Source organism: Cuculus canorus, chromosome 2, assembly GCF_017976375.1.
Source record: "Cuculus canorus isolate bCucCan1 chromosome 2, bCucCan1.pri, whole genome shotgun sequence".
NCBI lineage: Eukaryota > Metazoa > Chordata > Aves > Cuculiformes > Cuculidae > Cuculus > Cuculus canorus.
The window spans coordinates 5,844,928-5,869,344 of NC_071402.1; the positions used below are offsets into that span (position 1 = coordinate 5,844,928).

Consider the following 24,417-nt stretch of genomic DNA (forward strand, 5'->3'; position numbering starts at 1 on the left):
TTTTAGGACATCTTTGCTTACTCTCTGTCCTCAGCCTTTGGCAAAAATGTTGAGCAAAGGAGATTTCTGCTAATCGATTTTTCCTATTCTTTCTAGTTTTTAACTCTTGGGTTGCAAGAACACAGATGCATGGAGTGTGAAAACTCAGGAGCTTAGACTGACTTTTGGATCAGATTTATAATCAGTGCATTTTACATAGCACATACACACAGGTTTTCTTATGTTTTAGATAAACTATGCGTTTTGGTTTTAGCTAGCTCTTCCTATAAGCAAGACTGCTTGGTTTTCTGTCTTACCTTCCTCCTTTTTTCACTTACCTTGCCTAATTGCAGCACCATCCGCTGTTTTCCTCCCATAGCTGCAGATTTGTTTAATCCCATCCTTCACCAGCTCAAAAGAACAGAAAATAATTTCCTTTCTTTTCTCAAGATTATCTCATATAAAATAGAAAGAGAGAATAAGAAGGGAATCTTGATGAAATAGTACCTTCCCTCCCCTTTATTTCAGCCTTGCAAAAGAAATGACTCGTCTCTAATTTATTCAATAAAAATTCTGTGCAAAATGACATTTTCACTTTTCCTCCTCGGCATTAAAAGGGGACACAACCACTGAGAGGATGTGGTACCACTCTCATCTGCTTTCTTTGTCATTATCTTTAATTATAGTTCTTTCTGCCCCTGTAGTCATCATTCTCTGTTTTCTCCCTGCACTCTTCCATACTCTTGCATTTCCTATATCCATTGTCTTGTCTTTTCTCCTCAAAACAGCCTCTTTCCCGCTCCTGATGCCAAAAGGGGAGTTGCTTCTTCTCTGAGCCTCTTTTGGAGCCTAAATTTCTTCTTTCCCTGAGCACAAGAGTATAGCTGTCTTAAAGGCTTAAAGTCTCTATTTTTTTGTTAACAGTAGGATTTGTTTTAACCTTTTGAATAGGGCAGTTCTTAATGAGACTTTGGAGTTTTTATGGGCCATCCTGTGCTAAATTGGCCACTTTTTATACAAGTGATAAACTTACAGTGATGAACTGATAAACTGGTTGGCTGAATGTTACTCAGCATGTTACTATTAAGTTTGCGTTTCTAGTCCAGTGTTTAATAACGAAACAAGTGCTTACCCTCCAAATATTATCCACATTGCCTACTTCATTGTCCGGAAGTTCTTCCATGGTGACGATAAACCGCTATAATTCTAAAATTACAATTAGTGTAACTTAAAGCATTCTTAATTAAAATAAGACAGCTGTGCCTTTAATTATATTTAGGACCCAGTTCCTGCGCTGTTGGCAAGTGGAGCTGTATAGAGCTGGGAGGAAGTTTGCTAGAGGCTGGGGTTAGGTTTAGGGGTTCATTTTCTTCTTGTTTCTTTTAAGCTTAAATGACCTTTGCTAAAAATCTAGGATTAGGTAATTGTCACTAAATTAATGTTCCCTACATTGTTTGATTTGCAGTATGCAACTATATTTTTGTGCTTACTTTGTTTTGCAGCGGAGGTGAAGCGTGTTGGTGATACTGTGCTGGGAATGGCTACGCAATGCGTTCAGATGAAAAACGTGCAAAGAACAACACCACAAACTCTATCTAACCTTTGCTTAAAAATAAATGTCAAATTAGGAGGTGTAAATAACATTTTACTGCCACAGGGCAGGTAAGCCATCTTTCAAAGGGTAAGACGGTATTGTAAAGAGAACATGCATCATAAGAAGATAACTGGGTGCTTTTATCTGTAATCATAGCACTGTAGCTTAAGTTACACTTAGTCAAACTATCTTTTGGCTTCTTATAGGCCTGCAAAAGTCAGGTTGCAAACACTGCAGAGGAATACTTGAAGTTTATAATAAAAAACCTGGATGGTCTTTAAGGCCTCTTCCAACTCAATCCATTCAACAATTTCATGATTGCAAACTGACCATTGAGTTACACAACTTTCATTTGAATGAAAAAATGCAATATTTTATTTGCCTTCATTTTTCAGAAACAAACAGGGAGCATCTTGAATAGCAGTGCCTTTTCCTTTATAGTTTGTTGTGTTCAAGATTCTTGATTTTGTTGTGTGTCTTAAATTACATAGACGTCTAAAAAAAAACAAAAGCTGGGAGCAGGAAACTCTTAATTGATTTCCAGGTTCAGTTTACCTTGCGATTTTTTATTAGTATTAAATTTATAAGTTTTGGTTCTATTGTGAACATATTCTGTGGAGTTACGTTGATGTATGGAGTTATTTATGTGACACATCACTGAAGTCCTGCGTGTTGTTGAGCAGAAGGGAAATAAATACTTTATTATTTGTAAAAAAAGGAGAGACCCTGCTGTTAAAGATGATATTTGCTTTGTGTACCATCTTAAAACAAATATTCTGTTGGTAGGACATAGTTTAGTAGACACGGTGGTGTTGGTCTGGTGGTTGGACTTGATGATCTTAGAGTTCTTTTCCAGCCTTAATGACTCTATGATTCTTGAAATCAAACTTTTCATCGATTTTATTGGAAAATCAGTGAAAAGACATCCTGATGGAAGAATGAGCCGTATACCTTGACTTAAATGTGCAGGGTGGAGTAGGCTAGAGATACAAAGGGATATAAAGTGACTGTAATCAAAACAAACAACTAGGTTTATATGTCAGTATAAAGATGGCATTTTTACAATCATTGCATTTCAAGTTGTAGAGAGAGCTCGGGGAACAACCTGCTACATCGTTCTTGGGAGCCTGCTTCAGAGAAGTCAACATTCTGTTTTGCACTGATAAGCAAATTTTCACACCGTGTTTAGGCTACTCAGAAGGCAGCTGCTGAAAAATAATCTAACAACAAGTGCTTAGGGAGGAGAAAAAAAAGAACGTGTTATCAGAAGGGTTATATATTTTGTGTATCTTGTTAAATTCTGTTTACTGAACTGAATACACTCAGCCTGGGTAACGTGCATGTTGGAGACTCCTATTAAAGCAAGTAAATATCGCTGTGTCACAGAGCATGAGTGTGAAAAAGGCACAGTGGGGTGTTTGTTGGATTTTTTGTTGGATTTGAAAAAGCACTTAAAGATACTGCTGTGGAAACAGAACACGCGCCATAAGTAGTTTTATGCTGGATTCATAAACTTAAAGTCTCTGCTAAACTCTGGATTTGTGAAAATGGAGTTAAATAAAGGGGAAAAGACAACATGGCACACCGACACACAACATTTGAACATTGCATAAAAGCTCAGGTTTGGGGTATTTAAAACATAACTCTTACGATTAACTGTTGGTTGAGGGATGGGAATAGAACAGCTTTTTATTTGTATAGTTGCATTATAAGTTACATTGTTATAATTACCTTCAAATTGTTTTTTAGAGAAGGTCTGTAAACAGCAGAACCCATCTCTACATAACCATTCCTCCACACATGAAAATATTCTTGTGGCCTAGAATATTCTGTTTAAATTTGTTTTATGGAGCAACAGCGTTAAAGCCTAAAACTTCCATGTAGTGTTTTGATGTTCTGCTCTTGATGCAGTGGATTAATATTTTAACTTAAAGGTTTGATTAAAACTCTGAAGCATAGCTTAAAAAAACCCTTACTTTTAAAATAATACCTATGATAGCCACAGTTTTTGTACTTCTTTACCAGCACTGGGGTTTTTTTTGGTTCAGAAACAAAATCGTAGCACAGTCCTTTAGTTTGGCCAGATGCTAGTTGAGGCTAAAGAATTGACTTTTATCCTTTTCTATGGCTGCAGTTCTCCAAGTTAAAAATGGATTTTTAAAAATTAATTTTTAATGAAAAGTAGCAATTAGCTGTGCTTTAAAAAGGTGCCTAAGTGTTAGGAATGAGAACTCTAAGCAGGACTTCTAATTACTGTCACAGTACCCGTGAGTAGCTCTGACCAAGTGCAAATCGTTGACTAATTCACTGCAGGGGTACAGAATGCTGTTTGCTCGAGTTAAAATGTGCTTATTAAGCGTAAGCCTTGCTGCTTTTACAAATTTGCTTTCTCTTTATCAGACCGCCAGTATTTCAACAGCCTGTCATATTCCTTGGTGCAGATGTAACTCATCCACCAGCTGGAGATGGAAAAAAGCCTTCCATCGCTGCCGTGAGTAAATTGTGTAATGATCTTTAACCTCTGCTCTCTCCTGCTGCTCAGCTCTAATGCATTTTATTGCTTTTAGTTCTTTTGTGGCCCGTTTCTTCTGATGGCCTAATTATAGCTGTGTAAATGATTTTTCTGCAGGATTCTAATGAAACTTTGGAGAGCTTGCTCTGATACTAATTGCTTAAAAGTATGTATTAGCTTGTAAAATGCTCGAGATGCTAATACACAGGGGAGCTTTTCTTTTAGCTGGTATTTATCGGCAATGTGTAATAAGCTCATGCATGTTTAAATCTGTTTTTTCAGCAGTTAAATATGCTACGAATTTATCCATTGCTAATAGGGAGCTAGGCTGTCTCAGTTGTGGCGTTTGGGGGCTCAAGCTTCCTCACAATGCAAATTATGCAGTAATCCCTTGAAAATATGCTCCTTAAATACAGGGGAAGGTTTTTGACTTGAATAGTGTCAAACACCGCTAGTGACTGCTCTGGCTTTGTAATAACAAAGAACTTTCATGTCAGAATACGCAGCATTCATCTTAGGCTTAGCACTGAGGCTAAAATACCAAACAAAGACTTGTTATAAGCAGTTAAATGCATGTGTCCAGGGAAAGCCAGATGGAGATTTGCTTAGTTGTGATTTTTGACATCAGGAATTTGGATTTGTTTGTTTTTTAAGTCCCACGCCATTTTTACAATGTGAGAATTCTGAGGCCTCATAAACAGAAAATTCCCTTTGCTTGGCGAACAGGGTCTGTTTGGTGTGGGAAGTTCTGTGATTCCTCACCGTTTCAGTGTTACGGATTCATTCACAGTGTCCTAGGAAGGCATCTTGGTCTCCAGGAGTTGCAGTTTCTTTGCTGCAGTCTGAACTAAATCAATGGAGTCATCGTGTCAGTGCTCCAAATTATGACTGCATTTTTACCTGCAAGGAGCTGCAAATGGAAAATTAGCCTTTTAGAATGACAAGAAGTTTTTTGTTTTGACGGAGCGTGTTATCACAGGTAGAGCAACCTCAAAGCTCTTTCCAAGCACGTTATGATTCTGACTATATCTTTGCTCGATCGACCCCTTCGTTTGCAAGACACTGTTTAAAAAATATCGCATTTATTTTTATGAAATACCTTATTAAAGTCCTTTTCAATTTGGTTTGACACTAAGTATTTTTTGAACAGGTTGTAGGCAGCATGGATGCTCATCCCAATCGATACTGTGCCACGGTTCGGGTCCAGCAGCACCGCCAAGAAATCATCCAGGATTTGGCTGCCATGGTCAGGGAGTTGCTTATTCAGTTCTACAAATCAACCAGATTTAAACCGACTCGAATAATCTTCTACAGAGATGGTGTTTCGGAGGGGCAGTTTCAACAGGTGAGTTTTTGAGAGTCTGATTATGTAGTTTTCTGGTAGTAATGTAATTTTTTGTTGTTGGAGTTATGAAAAGAAGTATGCCCTCAACAAATCTGTTGGGTTCAAACCAAACAGAGCAGGGAAAGTGTTCTCATATTTTTCATGAACCTTTTTTTGATGCTTTTCCCCTTTGCAAATTGATAAATTATAGTTTTAGCATTCAAGTTTTACGTTCAACATATGTGACCTATTCAAGATGTTAGTCAAACTGTATCTCATAGAAGTCACACAATTAAGGAAAACAAAAGTGTAAGCAAATTTTCCTGTTTTTTTCACTAGGAATAATAAATACTGTTTTTTCACACTATTGCTTTTCATTCATTCCCAATAAAATTCTACAGATGCTTTCTTGTATTTATTTTGTTTGCTTACAAGTATTGTATTTTATAAAATACATAATATTGTAATATTTATAAATAGAATATAAATTCTGTAACTGTTATAAAATATATAATTTTATATTTACATAAGTTCTCCTTTCTTTTTATATATAAATTAAAAGACAAAGAATGGAGGCGGCTTCTCAATATCCATGGGGAAGTGACTAAAGGTTCCTTAGTAAACTTGAAATAAAACTAGTATTTGTATGAACTTTTGATATCTTTTTCCCATTTATCACTGTTTTTCAGTGAAGGTTTTATTTATAATTAAACCAAATCCCAAATCATTGCTTTTTGTTTTATTGCACTTCCATCTGTCTCAGTTTTTATTGATGCCTGTAGTCCTGCTTAAGAGTTCATGAAGCTGGTAAGGAGGATGCAGTTGAACAGTTCTGGATTTCTTTCCTTATACTGGTCTGAAAATAATTAGATTGTTGTATATTCAACAGCCTAATTAAATGCTTGTATTTGGCAGTTAAAAAATCCTTGATTTACAGCTTATTAGTCCAAGCCTCGTGCTTGGAGTTGAACAAATATGGAACAGCCCTCACCTGGCTTATGGATTCAGTTATCTGATTTGTTCTCATTAAGTGAAGAAATTAAGGTTTAAATTAAGGTTTAATCCTGCATGTTTTGACATCTCATAACTCCATGTGACAATGCAAGAGGGGACATGTAATAGGAGCGATCAATAGATAAATAAGACTAAGCTGTAAGGTAACTGTCGTTCATATTTATCGCACGTCTTTATGTTTATGATTCAGGTTCTCCATCATGAATTGCTGGCTATCAGAGAAGCATGCATTAAATTAGAAAAAGATTACCAGCCTGGAATCACGTTTATTGTTGTGCAGAAAAGGCATCACACCAGACTCTTCTGTACAGACAAAAATGAACGGGTATGTTCGCATTGTGACCGGCAAGTATCTAGCAGGCATCTGAGTTACCTATTACTTATTTAAGCAGCAGGAGACCTGTTTGAAGCACTGCATGAGACAGTGAGATCTTTCTGCCTGGAAAGGAAAACCTTTATTTTCTGTCCTGTGGTTGAGGGAGGTGATTCTGCCCTTCAATTCCTCTCTTGTGAGATCTCATCTGGAGTATTGTGTCCAGTTCTGGAATCCTCAATGAAAGAAGGATATGGAGGTGTTGGAACAGGTCCAGAGGAGGGCTACAAAGATGATCAGAGGGCTGGAGCATTTTCCGTACAAGAACAGGCTGAGAGAGTTGGGGTTAAGCCTCGAGAAGAGAAGGCTTCGAGGAGAACTTATAGTGACCTTCCAGTACCTGAAGGGAGCTACAGGAAAGCTGGGGAGGGACTGTTTACAAAGTCTTGCAGTGATAGGACGAGGGGCAATGGGTATAAACTGGAGAGGGGCAGATTTAGACTAAACATAAGGAAGAATTTCTTCACGGTGGGGGTGGTGAGGCACTGGCACAGACTGCCCAGGAAAGTTGTGGCTGCCCCATCCCTGGAAGTGTTCAAGGCCAGATAGGATGGGACCTTGGACAGCCTGGTCCAGTGAGAGGTGTCCCTGTGCATGGAGGGGGATTTGGAACTGGATGATCTCTAAGGTCCCTTCCAACCCAAACTATTCTGTGAATTTATGATTCTATGTAACAAACTGGCAAGAAGCTGTTACAAAACCTCAGCAGATTGTGCCTTTCAGCAAGTCCGCTCATCCTTTTTGAAGTTCATCAAAGTTTCTTTTCGGTTTTATTACTGTCTCAAGATCCTCAGGGTTGAGATTGATCTGAGTAGCATAGGGTTTATAATGTACATGTCTACGTCTGGAACAGTTACCTGAGGCACAGCGTTGTAAATGGAGATCTGTTTAATGTGGATTCTAGTGCCATTGACTTCACTGGTTTGGTTGCCAGTGGCTATAGTGTGACTCTTTGGTTACCAGCTGAGATGTAGATGCTGAAATTGTTAGGTAAGGTTAACTCTACACTTCAAGAATACTTTCTGTTCCATTAATGTTACATTTAAGCTATCTCAGGTGTCCAGTGTCTTTGACACATCCAGTTCACTTTGGGCATATCAAGTGTCTCAACATGTTTTTTGTAGTAAAGAACATCTTGAATTGTTTTATGAGTGTTTCAAGAGTATCCCATTTCTACATGTACTTCACCTAGATACAATTCAGTTGCACCTTTATGGGTGGAGAGGAGACTGTAAATGTGCAGTAAATGAAGATTTCCTGATGCCAAACCTGTCTTTACAGATAGGGTTTTCACGTTAATTTTCCTTCTGTCAGGTTTCTCTCTGTGAGCAGCTGAAGCCTACTGGGCTTTAAGGCAATAATTAATAATTTATAGTGCTGACATGAAGATGGGGTTTATAGTGATAACATGCTATGTCAATTTTGTTGTTAAAGTAAAGAGTGTTTTTAAGTTCTGCTTTGATGTAAAGCATTTTTGAGGTAATGAGGGGCCTGTCTTACAACAATGGATTGTCCTCTTTCAGATATAAACAGGAAAAATTACAGAGGAATAGCCTGTTCTGGAATGGGGAGGGGAAAAGAATTTGACAAATCAGTTGTAGGAAATACTTTTCACATTAATCAAAAAAGATTGGGTAACTTTGCAGTTCGCCTTTTTCTTTTCCACGGTAGCAGAGACACTCCACATTTTCAGTTGAACAAAATTTCAGTTTTGCTCATTCTTTCTTGACTTTCTGCTTTTTAGAGATCTTTGTTGTTCTCCACAGATTTTTTTTCTTCTTGTGTTTTACCCTTATACAGCTGAAAAGAAAAAGCTTTGTGTGCGCCTTACTCTGTTTGCATTGTCTGTTCATGCAGGTTGGAAAAAGTGGGAACATTCCAGCTGGTACCACAGTGGACACAAAAATCACCCATCCATCAGAGTTTGACTTCTACCTGTGTAGTCACGCTGGTATTCAGGTACAGCATTTTGTGTGTAATGGTAACTCTCAGAGATAACACTGGCTGGTATTTACTGCGTTCTAAATGATTAATTAAATTATATTGATTAAATTATATTAATAATAAATTAACTTTAATTTAAATAAATACATTTAATTTATTGGCCTTTTCTCCTGTCTGTGTGCTGCTTTGAATAGTAGCAGGGTATTTGATGATGTTACAGAGCTGCCTCTTGCATTAAATTCTCTTGACATGTGCATCCAGTTCCTGGGAAAAAGCGAATACACTTCAATAGCACCATTGCAGTTCCACAATTTCTTGTGATTTCTTCTTGTGAGTCAGAAGTAATTAATCAACAGCAGTACTGAAAGTTGTCATTTGATATTGTCTTACAAGGTGTATTCATTAGGGGCACAAGTTAGATTGCTGCCGGCGATTAATGTTTTGCCTAAAGCTGCTTTATATGATGTTTTTTGTCAGATTTAAGTTTCACAAGATGAAACTGCATTTTTTAATGCACTTTTAATTTCAGTAAAAGGGATTAAATTCTAGAAACCACAATCCTATCCAAAAATGCAGAGAGATTAGTTCCATGGGGAGCGAAGGGGGAGGTTGTTTGCCTTTTTAAAGGAAGAATTTGTTGGAGGATGTAGAATTGCTCACGTGATGTTAGAGGAAGCGGACGGTTATGCTGCAGTTCACCTGCAGAGGTGGAAATTTAAAGAGATGCTTGAATGCATCTCTTTGAAATGCTGACGTCCTGTGTGATCTGCCTTCAGGGAACAAGCAGACCTTCTCATTACCATGTCCTCTGGGATGACAATCGTTTCTCTTCAGATGAGCTGCAGATTCTTACCTACCAGCTGTGTCATACGTATGTACGCTGTACTCGTTCTGTTTCCATCCCTGCACCAGCATATTACGCACACCTGGTTGCCTTCAGAGCCAGGTATCATCTGGTGGATAAAGAACACGACAGGTGAGTTACATCGTTTTGAATTATTACAGAATCTGAAAGCAAGCAAGAAAGAAATGGGCTTGTTAGTTCTGGGGTCAGTGGTGTCCGCCGTTAGCATCTGGAGGGTAAATTTAGCCTTACCACTGAATTAGATTGTGGAAAAAAAGCAGGTACTCCTGTATGCATCTGCCCTTTTTTCTGTTTCAGAACCACAGTGGTGTTTTAAGGGTAATTAATTTCTGACCATTCTGTTTAGAAGAAGTGAATGATGTGAAAACTTTATATGCGAGGAGAGGCAGATGAAATATGGTTTTGCTTTCCCCAACCTCTGTTTTTTTTTCCGCCATCTCCCTTCTCTTGCAGTGCTGAAGGAAGCCACGCTTCTGGGCAGAGTAATGGCAGAGATCACCAAGCACTTGCTAAAGCAGTTCAAGTTCATCAGGACACGTTGCGCACTATGTACTTTGCTTGACATGTTGTAATGTTTAGCGACTCAGTACAATAGAGTTGGATTTACACGAGACCAGCTGCACTTAGACCAACCGTTGCCCACGTTCCAGTGACAGCCAGCAATGAGTGATGCATCTTAATTTCTTTTCCCATTAGCAAGAAAGCCTTCCGTCCAGAATTTCAGACTTGATTATGAACTGCATTCTTGTACCAGACCCCACTATTGTTGGAAATGTGGTTTGCCAAAAAAAAATCTCTAAGCTGCTTGGTATAAAACAGACCCATATTTTATAATGAAATCAAGAGCTATGATCTCAGGGCTTAGGGGGAAAAGAAAAAAAATAACCACCCAATCCACAAAACTCCTCATTCAGTTTGCTATTCATTGAATTGCTTTTAATAATTTGGAAAAAAATAATTCATACTAAAGTTTGATGGGCTCAAATGCTATGAATTAGCTGTTAATACCAAGGAAAGCAAAGCATTTTTGGCTACTTACAAATCCTTGATTATTCTGGATGCATTTACAAAACTTTTATTTTCAAAAGAGAGTGACAAGGTTCTGGTTTTCAGCTCTCTTATAAAGATTCTCCTCTGTGTGTCTAAGGGCAAATGTATTTTCTGAAGCTTGTTCTTGAATGTTTTTTATTGTGCTGCATTTGAAAATCTTTTTCATAGACTAACGAAGAATTTTAAAACAGAATGAACCTCGTACCTACGCTTTTAATAGGTCCAGTTAGATTGGCAAAAGAAAATGTGCCATTTAAACAAAAAAAGATTTGTAAAGAGTGTTTTTTAAATCATACTGACAGCTAACTTTAGAATTTGTCATACAGGACTGTGACACTTCCTTTCCAAAGTTTCTAAAGAATACGGGTCTGTGGTGATAAATACAGTACAATCCTTTTTCACTGTTGTTTGAGTTAATGTAAATTTTATATATGTTTCACAGTATTAATGTGATAGAGTAGATGCTATTATTTATTTTTATTTACTAAGGAGTGCTCATTATACTTCTGTTAACATATCGAGAATGCTTTGGATTTAGAAATTAAAACCTTATTGCGGGGACATTACTATTCAAAAATATGCAATCGACTTTGACGTGAGAGTTCAGAGATCAACACAGTGTCTATTGTGTAGCTTGTAATCAGTAGAAAGGCTCTTTAAGCGTGCACACAACATAGCAGGTTTTACATGTGCCGTTCAGAGACGCACACGAGACCAACATTCTACATTCATTCAAGCACAAAACAATTGTATTTTATTTATATGTTGAATATTGGTGAAACAGGAGCTCTAGTAGCGGAGAGTGGCTCACTGTAATTTAGACAAAAGTCAGAGAATCTATGCAGTAAAGATAAATCTTAAGAAACCGAAGTTTACTTATGAAGGGAGGTGAAACTCTCTTCATTATGCATGAGGTAAATAGTAAATGTGAGAGTTTTGCCGTTTTCTTAGGAGAAGCATTAATTAAAACTGATAATTATTAGACGAACGCTTCTGTTAGTTTGCACACTGGGTTCATACAAAAACCATAATACATATGTAAACCATTGCACTAATTACGATGCCACAAGCAGGTTTAGAAGAAAATGGAAAAAGCCCAGGAAGCTTCTTTATGCTGACTTGATGTTTATTTTTCATAGGATAACTGAAACAACATGCCGAGAGGCAGGGTTTTACAACTTCGTTCTCTTCCACTGGTTCATTTTGCTCCATCTTTTCCCTTCTCTCTCAGCAGATGCTCAGTTGCTGTTTTGAGTACATTTACCTCTAGCCACTGAGACGGGCGAGTAGCTTTAACTGATACCAAGCTCTGTGCCATATAGCGGATAGAATATAACCGGTTGCTGTTGAATAAGCTAGAAAATGCCCAACCTTTGCTGCATAAAAAGTTTAAGGTACATAACTGTGCAAGTTCAAATCTTCACCTTGTAGCAGCGTGTTGGTTGTCAGTGTTGTGTAGGTGAAATAACAATGTTAAATCTATTAATAGATTAATTGTATTATTCTAATTCAGTGATGAGGCTGCTGGGTCAGGTTTTCTTCTCGGTCATAGTTATGTATTTAAATTATGCTGGTGTAACAGAAAGCAAATTCCAGGTCGCATAGTCTGTCTATGTTCCAGCCAGGTCGTACATACCTCCCTACAGTACCGCCAAACTGCCACACCTCGCCGTGCTGGGGATGCTGCACTTCTCTGTGTGTTTGCTTGAGAGGTTTCTGATTTCAGTGAAGATTTTAATTCGGCGGAGTTTTATATCAGAATTATTTTTATATATGGATTATTCTTAACAAGTAGGAAAAAGATCAATCATTTTCAGTCGTCATTTAGTTTATTTGCTCTTTGTTATGCAGAGACTTCTTGGATGTGAAATTCATCTTTCTCTCTCCTTACTGCACAGATCTGGACTTTATACAGGTGGTCAGATGGGGATAAGAGGGCAAAATCTGTCTTGACCTCAACTCTTATTTCTGAAGCAGACTGGGGCTTCCCTGCATCCTCGTTGGGATGTAATCTTTGGGCTGGCATGGTTGTTGCAGCTTCTTTCTGTGATAAAAGGGAGTATTAGGCAGACACTTAAACAGAGAGTGGTTGTTGCCTGTGTATCCTCTGGGAATGAACAGCAATTTTATGTAGCTTCCCTTCCCTGAGTATGAAGAACTTGGGATGTGTGTTTCAGGCTAGGGACATTTTTACCTCTTACAGATCTTTTTAAGCCTCTAATACTGCTAAATCTTTACAGCTTGATTTCTCCCTCATTTCCCCTCCCCTCTGACCCCACAAGTGGTGAAATAGTGAATAATTTAAAGCATTTTTATAAAAAATATTGACTAAATATGTACTTTGAAGAGTACAGCATGCTTTAAGTCCAGCAGCTTGCCCTTCTGGGAATATTTTTAATATAAATTACTTATTCCAAATGTCTCCTGTCAAAAAAAATCCACCATAGACACCTAAACCCATATTCTTGTTGTATTTTCTTACCTCCCACGTGTCTTGTAAGAACAGCAATATCTCAGGTAAACACAAAACTCAAGATGTCTCTATCTCACCCACATTCTTGCTGTTGCTGTCACAGCTGAGGCTGACAGCTATAACCACTAAGTCACTGTGCAGCTGAGGCCAGCGATAACCAAATGTACATTACCCTCTGGCAGCTGGGTTTATTTTTTTCAGGCTCAACAAAGGAGTTGCCTGACTCCTGTTGCAAAAGAGCACTGAGCTGGACCTCATCCCTTGCATTCCTCTCGCTCTCCCTGATGCTCCTGGCAATGACTTTGTGCTTGAATTCAGCCGTTGGTGCAGACGGTCCTGTCCTGGTGCTTAGTCTGAAAACTGGTAGAAATTGCATCCTGGAGACAGAAATCTCTTGTTGCAGGTGTGAGCGCTGTGATGGTCAGTCTGACCACTGCCAGTACTGCAGTATTTCTTGTGTTTTAAAGGAGTGTGTTTGCGAGAACAAAGATTAGTGAGTTGCCTGCTATGGATTAGCCTTCTCCTGAGTTTTTTAATGAAAATGGTAACACTATTGAAATAAAACCTCTCGAAGATTGAAACAGGTTGTAGAATCTCTGTCTTTGGAGAAGCTCAGGCTTAGCTGCACAGGTCTCCATGCAGTCTTGGCTCACTGGACCTGCTTTGGACAGGGGGCTGGACTGTAGTGCTCCAGAGGGTCCTTCTGAAGCATGTGGCTCTGTAGCAGCACCCCAAAACCAAACAGCAAAGTGCTCCTGTTGGGAGGTGAAAAGTAGTATCAACAAAGATAAAATACTTCAAAGTGGTCTTATTTTTTATTATGTCAGAGGTAACCCAATGATTAGGTTTCCTTAGCTTTGGAAATTTCTGCTCCAGTGGCTGAGTATTATAACATGCCTACTCCACTTCTTTTAGCACTCAGAGTTGAGTCAGTCCTTAAGATACAGTGTTGGAAGTAGGCAGATTTGGCCTTGGATGAATTTGGCATTCAAGATAGCCCAGTGCAATCCTGGCAGTGTCGATGCACTGATGTACAGAGTGAGAGTTAGATCTCTGTGTTTGGATTTGAGTTTGGGTTTGAAGATTTCAGCAACCAAACCTGGCTTGCTCAATAACGATCAATGATCTTGGATGTTACAGAAGATTTGGTATAAGAATTTCCTTGTTTCTAGATCTGTCTGGTGTTGGGCGTGTTGTCAGGGAAAGGTGGTTTATCTTATTCTGTCAGAGCCAGCATGGAAAACTTACAGGAAACCTTTGTGCTTTGAACAATAAATCCATATTAAATATTTTTGATCTTCATCCAGGCCTCCAGGGAATGTTCCCTGACTGTAAGAGCAAAAAAGTTGTGAAGGTTTAGTTTCAATTCTGGCTGTCCCTAACTCCTGCAGCCATTGTTCATGTTAAACATAAGTTGTTTTCAGACATTAGGGGATCATTTTTATAAGTAAGATGAGAGTGAATATTTCTAGAAGGATTTTAAGTTGAAACTTTTGACAGATAAGTGTGAGGGTTCAGGCTTTTGTGTGCCCAGGTTACTTCTTGAAAAGATTGAAGTTTCTTATCAAGTTAAGGTGCTTCCAAAGCTTTTATTTGAAGGTTAGTGTGGGCGTGCACCGAGGCTTTCTGTTAAATAGAAAACTGTGATCGGGAGGGCTTTGCACGTTGCTGCCAATGCTGGTTCCTGTACTGCAGCAGTAAGTCCTCACGCATGGTGGCATCTCGCTTGTAGAAAGCCCAGTCTTTCTCATGCCAGTGAACCTCTAAAACTTAACTGAGCAAGGATAGGAGGGAATCTGCATCAGCAGCCTCCCAGGCAAGTTTAGTGGGTTAATTGCTCTTCAGTGTACATGCAGATTGCTTCTAATCAAGGAAGCACCTTGATATTTTGAGGTGAGAACAGGCTGGTTCTACAAGTCAGGATTATCCAAAACTACAAGAACTAGAAATGCAGGACTGGGACTGTTGTGAGATATAGATGGACATACTTGCCATTTGATGTAATCATCTCTGGTGGCAGAGACAACCCATAAGGGACTTTTTTTTTCCTAAGAGATATTTTACACATTAGATGAATGTAAAAAAAGTTCTCACTATTTTTCACACTTGATACCAGTGTGATAAAATCACATTTTTTCCTGTTTTTTAATACATTTCTCCTACAGTCACATCTCTTTTTGTGTGTTTGTCCTCCCAGTGTGGCTTCCTTGATTTCTAATGCAGCCCAGTATGTTATTTTTTACTTTTATATTACATTTGGTAATGTGCTTCTTGATGCATTCATGCCGTCTTTTCTAAGGAGAACTTCAAGCAGAAGGTAGTTGCACTGAAGGTTTTTTAACCTCCCTTTTTACTGTAAAAATTCTTTTTTTGCATCTGCTGTAGCTGTTTGAAAATACTGTAAATAGCGCTAGGTATAGCAAATCCTGAAATGCTGTGGATGCCGTTCCTCGTTCTTTTATTTTTCGGAATACTGGCATATTTTACAGTATTGAGAGACGAGCTTTTGGTTTTAAATGTTGTTATACTTTCTGTTTGCATTCTGGTATGAATCCAAGGGCACGGCTGCTTTATTACAGTGGAGAGATTTAGAGTTTGTCTGTATTTATCACATATTTCTTACTCCTCTATGCACGTTCCTCCCACACTGTAAAGATACAAAGGCAGTTTTTAAGCTACCGATGTGTTTGTTGCCTGCACAACCCTCAAATGCCAGTCTTTGATATCTGTTAGGCGACTCATAGGATTAACATAATAACCAAACTATAACTGTCGCTGTTGCATTTTCCTTGCTTCTTTCAGCATCCAATTTTTGTTCTATGGAGAAGAACCAGTCTGTGTGGCAGAATTAGTGGAATAATAAGAGATTTGGGATTCAAGTTACAGTGTCTTGCTCGCTGTCTCTCTGTAGGTGTGGGATTGTTGAGTGCAGCAGATGTTTTCGTGCTCAGAACTAAGAGATAGCCTTGCCTCTCTGATTGTCCACGTGAAAAAGCCGTCAGTCTCCTATCCATCAGTAACTGCCTTTTGCTTGTGTAAACCTTGAGGATAGGAGAGACCGAGACTCCAGCCCCGTCGCTTAGCGTTAAAATGTCAAACAGCAAGTTTTGCCTCCTGTTTCTGAGGGTTAATGACTGGAAAGATGCGTTCCTCCGAGATGCTTTTAATCCAAAGTGTGTGGAGATATTTGTATGTGTATGCTTGGTGTGGCACATAATCCAGTTTATCTCATTCAGTGTTTCAGTTGCTTTTTCTCTGTTGTTTCTTTCTTTGAAGTGTCAATATGAATGTAATGGCTTGGCCAAATCACTACAAAAGGTGATTTTTTTTAAGACTCTTCAGCAAGCAGATGCAGTTAAAGGCTACCTCCTCTATTCCTCCGCAGATTAAGTAAGTTTTAAAGTGAATCTACTACTAAGCAGCCAAAATCCTCCCAAAGGAAGTGTATTTTTACTGTGCTGTTTCTTGCTGGAGAGCTAGCGGTGCCATACTGTGATCTTGGACGGCTGCTTGTTGCTCCTTCTGTCTTCCTGAGGCGTAGATGTGGCTTGTGTTGATGTGAGGCATCCAGAAGGTATCAGAAGTGGCGAGGCAGATCGCACGTCTGGCACGTTTGCTTCTGTTCGATAGCAGCAACTCCCTCTGTAACCCAGCCCTTCACTCGCTGAGTTTGTATACTGTTGTTTCCAACGAAAAGTGTTTTCCTACCTTTAACTATTGTCCAAAAACTGTCAGGCTTTCCCAGAAAATGACATGAAGGTGCTTGAAATATATTTGAATTTGAGGCAAAAATTATATATTGCAATATTTTTTTAGCTTACTTTTTAGTTAAGTTGACAGAAGACTGTAACAGTGACAATGCTAAATTTCCTGCTCAGATGATCATAGTCTTGAAATTGGGGAGAAAAAACAAACCAAAACCCAACCCCAACCTTGAGTATATTCATACTGTGAGCGCTTAGTGTCAGTTATGTGCAGCACCTTGGCTGTAACTCAACCTTTAAATAAGTGCACGCGGACTAAAGGTGCTTTAAATGACCCGAAATGAAACTGTAGAAAGCCGTGTTAATGCATTGTGTTTTGTTTACAATGAATCCAACCAAGCTTCCTCATTTTAGAATTAACCACTCTGCTGACAGAATTCCTGCCTGTTCGAGCACAGCTGGTGCGTGGTTTCATAGCAGTGTTACGGCGGGGGTTAGTATTTAAAAGTAACTGGCTTTATGCTACAGGCATTGACATCTCAGAAGCAAGTTTGCTGGTGTTTTATGCTACCTGCAATTTCATTGTCTTAATCTTTGGGCATGGACACTTAACGAAGCTGACTGATGGCAGGGAAGATTGCTGAAGTTGTGACTTTCTGGAAGCCAGTTCCTGTTGGGCAGTGGGGAGTGACTGAATAAATAAGCTCGCTCATAACTGAGTGGGGTAAAATCCCCCAAATTTTATTCAGTCCTCAGTTATAATTTAACAAAACTTCCCCCAAAAGCATGAAGTACAGGGCTTTGCTCTAGAGCCAATAGCTGCTTTGCAGAAAATGTTTCACTACATCTGGTGACAGGGATCTGTAGACACTATCGATGTTGCTGTGACCTGGAAGTGTGGAACAGAAGTGGTTCTGTGTGAGCGTGTCCTTATAAAGCAGCAAGGGTAATATTGTGTGTGTTCCAGACTAGGTCTGCAAACCTAAGGGAGCATCAGGAAGTTTAAGTGAGGAAAGAGCCCTGTGCTAGGTGCTTGTCATGCCTGTATGGAAGAGAAATGCCATCTGCACTGTGCCGGCTGCCCTGTCCCTCAGGGAAATGAGATAAGGAGGCAAGATGGCGCATTTTCTTGCCAAACTGCTAATTAAGCACTCCTTAAGGTGACAGTTAAGTAATACTCTTGGTTTTCCTTCTGGCTTGCCTTCTAGGGGCCCCTGCCTGCAGCCCCACTCCATACGCCTCTGTCAGCCCCTTCCCCGAAGGTGGAAGGTCCACCTTTGGTGGCAAGGTCCCTGCAGTTGACTTCTGGTTTTAGCCCTCCGTATCAGAGGGCTTTGAATGTGGTTGGAGCCAGGACAGGGATTACAGATAGGACTAACCTGCTGAATTTGGAGGTGTGAGAGGTTGGTGTGAGCGAGCTGAGGTCTTGGGAGTTGTACGTGTGTCGGTGCTAGGAAGGGGGACCCACAGCACAGGATGAAAGCTTGTGACTCCCTTCCTCCCATCTAAACGTCCTCAGAACAGGAATGGCTTTGAATTTGTCCATGTGCTCCCTCAACAGATGCATCTCAAAACCCTGTGGCCGCTTTTCAACCAGCCAACCTACCTATTTTATTTTGAAGAGCCTCGTATTTCCATTACCAGTCTGTATTAAAGGGCATATTCACTTCCACGTGGTTCTTAACAATGCACAGGTTTTAGCTGTATTTTTCCCCCACATACTGGATGTGCTGTTGTACCAAGCTGCTTTAGTTTTGTTATTTCCCCACACACACACTTATACATAACTGAATTACCTGCTGGAAAAACTGCTATCTAAAGCCCAGCAGAGATTAGAGATAGGACTAACCTGCGAGCAAGCCTAGGAGTTGTCCCTGAAATATGCATTTAAACTTTCCTGGCTGTTTGATGGTGTTTTGAGTGTGCTCGGCAAGCATGAATTGTGGAAAGGTCAGCAAGCAAGTTTGGGAGTTTCCAATCCCCTGGCTGGTGCTCTTTGTGTTGGCTTTGTTAGATTTCCTGTCAGAAAAAAACCCACATTTACTGTGGACTCCATTTGGTATTTATCAACTTTTCCTGTTTTTAAATCCACGAACAGAGGAAGCTTCACTTGTGCCAGTGTACATAAAATTGCACATTTTTGCTTGCCGTGTTCTTGACTCAGTGCAGATCTGGTCTGTGCTTGATGGGCACCCCAAAATCTCAACTGTTGGTCATGTGTTGTGCGTAGGATCAAACCTGTCGTGTGTCAACATAACACACACACAGAGTTGTTTCTAGATTTCACCAAATTTTATTCTGCATCAACTGTGAGATGCTCAGACCCTACAGTTTCTGTGCTATAAAATAATAAGGTGTATCAACCTTAATCTTGTTGTTCCTGATGTGTTTTCTCGGGGAACTTAACAAGACCAAGCCCTTAAATTGCTCATCTCATTTACAAGTGATGACTTTCTCATTTCATTTTAAAGTGAGTGATGTGTCTCTAATCTCCTGACCTACTTGAATCTTCAGCTGACTTTCAGTTTTCCAGCAGTGTTGAATCCCCAGAACGTCTCCCACCAAGAGATCGTTACATTTTTCAAGTTCTTTATTACCAGGGTTTAGGCAGCAGGAATAATTCGAGTGGGGAAGGGTTAGATATTATGTGCTTTTCCTTAATGAAGTTTACTTAAGGAATAATTACAATTTGGCAAAGCGAGTTAGGGAAGAGAAAAACCCCAACAAAACCCTACTAGAACAAAAAAAAATCATTGAGGAGTAAGTTTCAGAGTTATGTATCTTGGAAAATCATATTTTAGGTGCAGTGAGGAAGCTTAGCTGGCAGTTATGTGCTGTCCTGAAGCATGTAGACATCTGTTTTCTGTAATTTGTTGATTCAGCTTAGTAGATTTTGCATATGTGTGTATGTATACACATACATATGTTAGTGAAAGGAAAGTGGGACTGTTCATAGAAAGGCAGTATTTTGCAGGAAATAAAATAAGCACAATTTCACCAGCTTCCACAGGACTTCATTTGTACAATCACAAAAATCGCAAAGGTCTACATAAGTAAAAATCTTTTAACTTTACATAAGTAAAGATCCAGTCCCAGGTTTCTGTGCAGCAAAGTGGTTAACCTGATCCTGGGAGGGTGAGATGGAAAAGAGAATGTATTGATTAAATCCATAGGGGTTGTGTTTTCCCTTAGTTTTGGTCCATTGTGGATTTAACTGACAGCTGTTAAAGTTTTAATCTTCTGTTCTGTAGTTTTCAAATTTTTTTATTATTATTTTTATAAAATAACTGAAAAATGAACCAAAAATCAATTCAGAGATTTCCTATTGTAAATATTCGCTTGAATCAAAATGTTTTAATGACCATTTAAAGTTTGCTATTTTTTGAAGGAAAAAGAAAAGCTATGATGTTAAGGGCCTCGTTTCCAGTGGTACTAAACGTGTGCTGGCTCGTTTGTATGTGTTGCATCTCTATTAACATGTCTTGTGCTCACAGTATGTAACTGCTAGCACTTGTTATGTGAAAAGCAGACACAGGACTACCCTCAGCTGACTATGAAACGCATCGGCAGCATTGTAGAATTGTCTACACCGGTCATCAGTGTGGCTTTATGCTACTCAGATGACGAGGTTCCATGTAGGTGCGTGTAATTTAAATACACGGTGTTTATCTTGCTAGTGTAGTTTACGATTTGCGTGATGCTGGGTGGCCACGCCACTTCAATCCAAGCCTTAACAAACAGATAAATTTGTCAGAGTATGCAAAAATACTGTGTAGTGTGAGCAGGAGGCTCCCAGAAAGCTGGAACAGCAGCAGAAGCCTCCTCACCTGAGAATGGAAGGTGGGACTTGCAGATCTCTACACTGTGACCGCGTTAGGCACTGGCTGTCACTGTTGCTCTGCAGAACCCTGGCTCTCTGGCGTTTCTCCGGCAGTCTGCCAACAACCGGCTTTCCCAAATCTCAGCTTCGTTGTTGTCATTGTTGTTGAACATATTGTCCTCCCTCCCCCTGCTAGGAAATATCTGCCTGAAGGAGGATTGTGATTTAACACTTAAATTTACAGCAAAAAAAGCTGCTCTCAAGTTCTGTGCTTGCTTAGACTGTGCCATCGTTTCCACTTCTTAATGACTGACAGATAATCCTTAAAACATTTTAATTAGAGGCAAATAAAACCTTGGGGACCCAGCTTTCTTTTTTTTTTTTCTCGATTCGGATCTACCTCATGTAAGCAGTTGGGTGCTATTTACTCTAATTGTCGATGAGATTGGCAAAAGCGACCAAACAGTGTGTGAGGACCGACCTCTCCGGAGGCGGCGCCCTGCCAGCCACAACCTCTGGGCTTATTGTTCAGAGACAACAATATTGTATTTGAGTTTTATTCTTTGTGCCTTTATGTTTCTTCCCACTGCGTAACAATCAAAAATCAGATTCGTAATTAAAAACAGTGAATGGATTTTAATGGCAAAGTGAAAAAATAAAAAGCCACAAAACAGAGTTTTAGCAAAGTTAAAGTATTTTTCAGTGTCATAAAATGTACAGTGCCAGAGTAGAACTAGGCAAAGAGAAATACCCACTGAAGAAATGTTTGGAATACATAATCCCAGCCCTAGAAAGGGACATCTCTGTGTGTGTCGATCTGCGGATGCACACGTGCAGTACACAGTTCTCTGTGCGTGTGTCCCTCTATAAAATGGATACATGTGTGAGGGTAAGGGATTAAAACATCATTGAATTTTCCACTGTTTTATATGTAACAGTTTACAACTACGTGTAAGTTTTTCTACTCTATGAACCTTTTTTACTTCTAAAAAATAATTCCTTTTTGGACAGTTTTAAGTTGTGAAATGCTATCATTTTTTTGAAGTTAAAACCAACCAAAATTGACTTTTTACCTAATACAGAGGGGGAACCTTTTCTGTAAAATTGTAGTTAGTTTCAATACGAAAGAAAAATCTCTATGTGGAATTGTAAAAGTGCTGACATTCCATCGTGGCGGGACTTCAAAGCTGTTTCCTAAGGCTTTCTGCTGCAGAGAGACTCGAACAAAACGAAAATGCCTCTGTTAAATGTTTTTATAAAACCGCTCCATCAGGTCGATACTTAAGCTATATTTTCTAAAGCCTAATCATCCTTTAATGCTGCATATGAATTATCAGCATGGTTGCACTTTCTCAGTAATAATGTATGCCCTGCAATTGGCTTGTGGTAAGGACTTTAGTTTTGTAACAAAACCATTAGTACTTTGGGCAGAAGGTAATATTTATATAGGTACCTCAAGAAAAATAAAAGAGCCTGAATATGCTGCATTTTGTTCCTTTACCATTTTTCATGTAGCATTTGTTTGCTGTTAGTTTGTTTTAGTCTATTACTCGCGACCTGTTTTGCTTTGGGGGACCCCAGTAGCATTCTAGACTGTCTCTTTCTGTCGCTCTCATAGAATGTAGTATCCTTCCTTGGGTTCATGCAGTAGATCAGGATGGGATTTGCCCTGAATTGTGGACGTGAGGGGAACCACAAGGAAACACGCTTTATGGAGACTTCAGGAAAAGGATACTATATTCCTAAAACAGATAATGCACGTTCCTAATTCTTAATTTCTGTTGGGTTTTTTTTTGCTCATAACGCTTTCTCGACTCTTTCCTCAAATGCAAGCGTGGAGAGGGGCAGCTTTTATTAACAGAGGGAAATCAAACTGACCAAACTTGCCCTGTTGGGCAATGGTGTTGGGGGTGATGGAGAGGCGGCAGGACAAGGGCTCGTCCACACTGTGTGCTGAATTGCCCGGATGCTGGCTTCGGTAAGAGTTGTGCCCCATGTCGGAGCAGGCCCCCGCCTGCTCTCTGGCTGCGTGCTAAGGCGGGTGTGTCATCTACTTCTTCGTTTCCGAGTCAGTACACAATCTAACCATGTGCAGAGATGGGGAATTTCTTTGTTGAGAACTGTTGAAGGAAGCTTCAAAGGCTGTGAAATTGAGCATTTATTGTCATGTTTTTAAGCTTAAGTGGGTCCTTTTCCAAGTTTGTTTTACAGCTTGCAAGGTAAAATAGTTTGCACTACTTTTGCAATAAACTCATGAAAAACCTAACAGTTTCTGTTTTGGTTTCTTACTGTATATAAACAACTAATACTAAAGATTTAGCATAGTGTTTTTCACCTCAAAACATAAGACTTGTAACAAGCTCAGAATGCTGTAATTCCTGACAAAATAATGATGTGAATGATATTTTATAAAGTTATTTTGTATGGTGTCAATTTTGTTTTGCCTCATAGTATGTCAATAAAATAAAATTCCTCATCTTTACAAGTTTCCGTGTGATGTCTTTTCATTCTACCTGGCCACTTTCCCACAATTCCTGGTGCACCGTGAGGCTGTTTTTCCCATGAGCACACAGTGCCATTTATTGGCTGAATATTTTGGCCGAATATTTTGGCCGAAATTTTCCATAGTGAGTGGAGAAGAGTAGTAGGAGGACATCTCGGGAGTGTGGAGCCACTTGATGGAGAAATCCCAGGACATGGGAAGTCCATGTGCATGCAAATAGCCATTATTCTGCAGGGTTAGTGCTGTGTTCTTGCCAACAGAGCTCAGAATCAAATCTAAAATGATCATAGAACGGTCTGGGTTGGAAGGGACCTTTGAAGATCTCCTGGGAGCCTTGTCTTACCAGGCTGAACAAGCCCTGCTCTCTCAGCCCGTTCTTGTACGGGAGGTGCTCCAACCCTCTCATTATCTTCATAGCCCTCCCCTGGACTCACTCTAACTGATCCCTGTCCTTCCTGTGCGGAAGACTCCAGACCTGAATGCAGGGCTCCAGATAAGTTCTCGTGAGAGCAGAGTAAAGGGGCAGAATCACCTCCCTGGCCCTTGCTAGCTCATGTTGAGCTTCTCATCCACCAGCACACCAAGTCCTTCTCCTCAGGGCTACTCTCAATCCATTAAAAATCCATTTCAGGCACAGGGGTTTTTTTTTCTCCCTTGTTTTTGAAATGCTGCTTTGAATTGGATGTGGTTTTGCTCTGTGTCGAGCTCTTGGGGATAACAAATGCCACTTGCTGGTTTTGATGGCAACAAGCTTTGGCAGATGCAAGGCCTTGGAGATGGCCGTGGCAAATTTTGGCAGTTCTGAAGTCCCCATTGAGGACTGTGGCTGAATGAATCCAGAAGAATGTTCAAGTCCTTGTGCCTCACTAATTGACAGAATATGTTCAGCATCCCACAGGAAGCTTCTAGGACAGATGGAATATGGGAATTTATACTTGGAAACCACAGTTCCTTTGTCATTTTTGCAAGCTTAGGAAGTTTCATCTCCTTTGAGCTGCCTTGGGTGGGGACGGGAAGGCTCTCACAAGCCAGCATTGTAGGAGGAAAAAAAACCCAGAAATATGTATATAATGATGGATCCATCCCCCAAAGTGTCCCCTGGCCCATGTTTCCCTCTCTAAAATCCCTGAACTTCTTAAACATGCCAGGACGTGCCCAGCAGTACCACCAGCCTCCCCCCTCACAGCTGGCTTCCCTGCAGTGCAGGACCATTCAGCAATGGCAAACTTTGAGCACTGAGAGAAGACAAAGGAATGTGTCCC

General features: G+C 39.8%; 1 protein-coding gene across 3 annotated transcripts in view; it reads left to right on the forward strand.

Annotated features, from left to right (window-relative positions):
* The window catches only part of AGO2 (argonaute RISC catalytic component 2), a 72,481-nt gene extending 48,767 nt beyond the window's left edge, over nt 1-23,714 (forward strand). For 2 of the 3 annotated variants that reach the window (XM_054057954.1, XM_054057955.1), the window contains exons 13-19: nt 1,482-1,641; nt 3,974-4,064; nt 5,236-5,430; nt 6,614-6,748; nt 8,654-8,755; nt 9,517-9,716; nt 10,059-23,714. In XM_054057954.1, coding sequence (XP_053913929.1) covers nt 1,482-1,641; nt 3,974-4,064; nt 5,236-5,430; nt 6,614-6,748; nt 8,654-8,755; nt 9,517-9,716; nt 10,059-10,167 — 992 coding nt within the window. In that variant the 3' untranslated portion in view covers nt 10,168-23,714. The remainder of the gene's footprint in view (nt 1-1,481; nt 1,642-3,973; nt 4,065-5,235; nt 5,431-6,613; nt 6,749-8,653; nt 8,756-9,516; nt 9,717-10,058) is intronic. The other variant, XM_054057956.1, reaches the window with a different exon arrangement.
* Nucleotides 23,715-24,417: the final 703 nt, after the last annotated feature.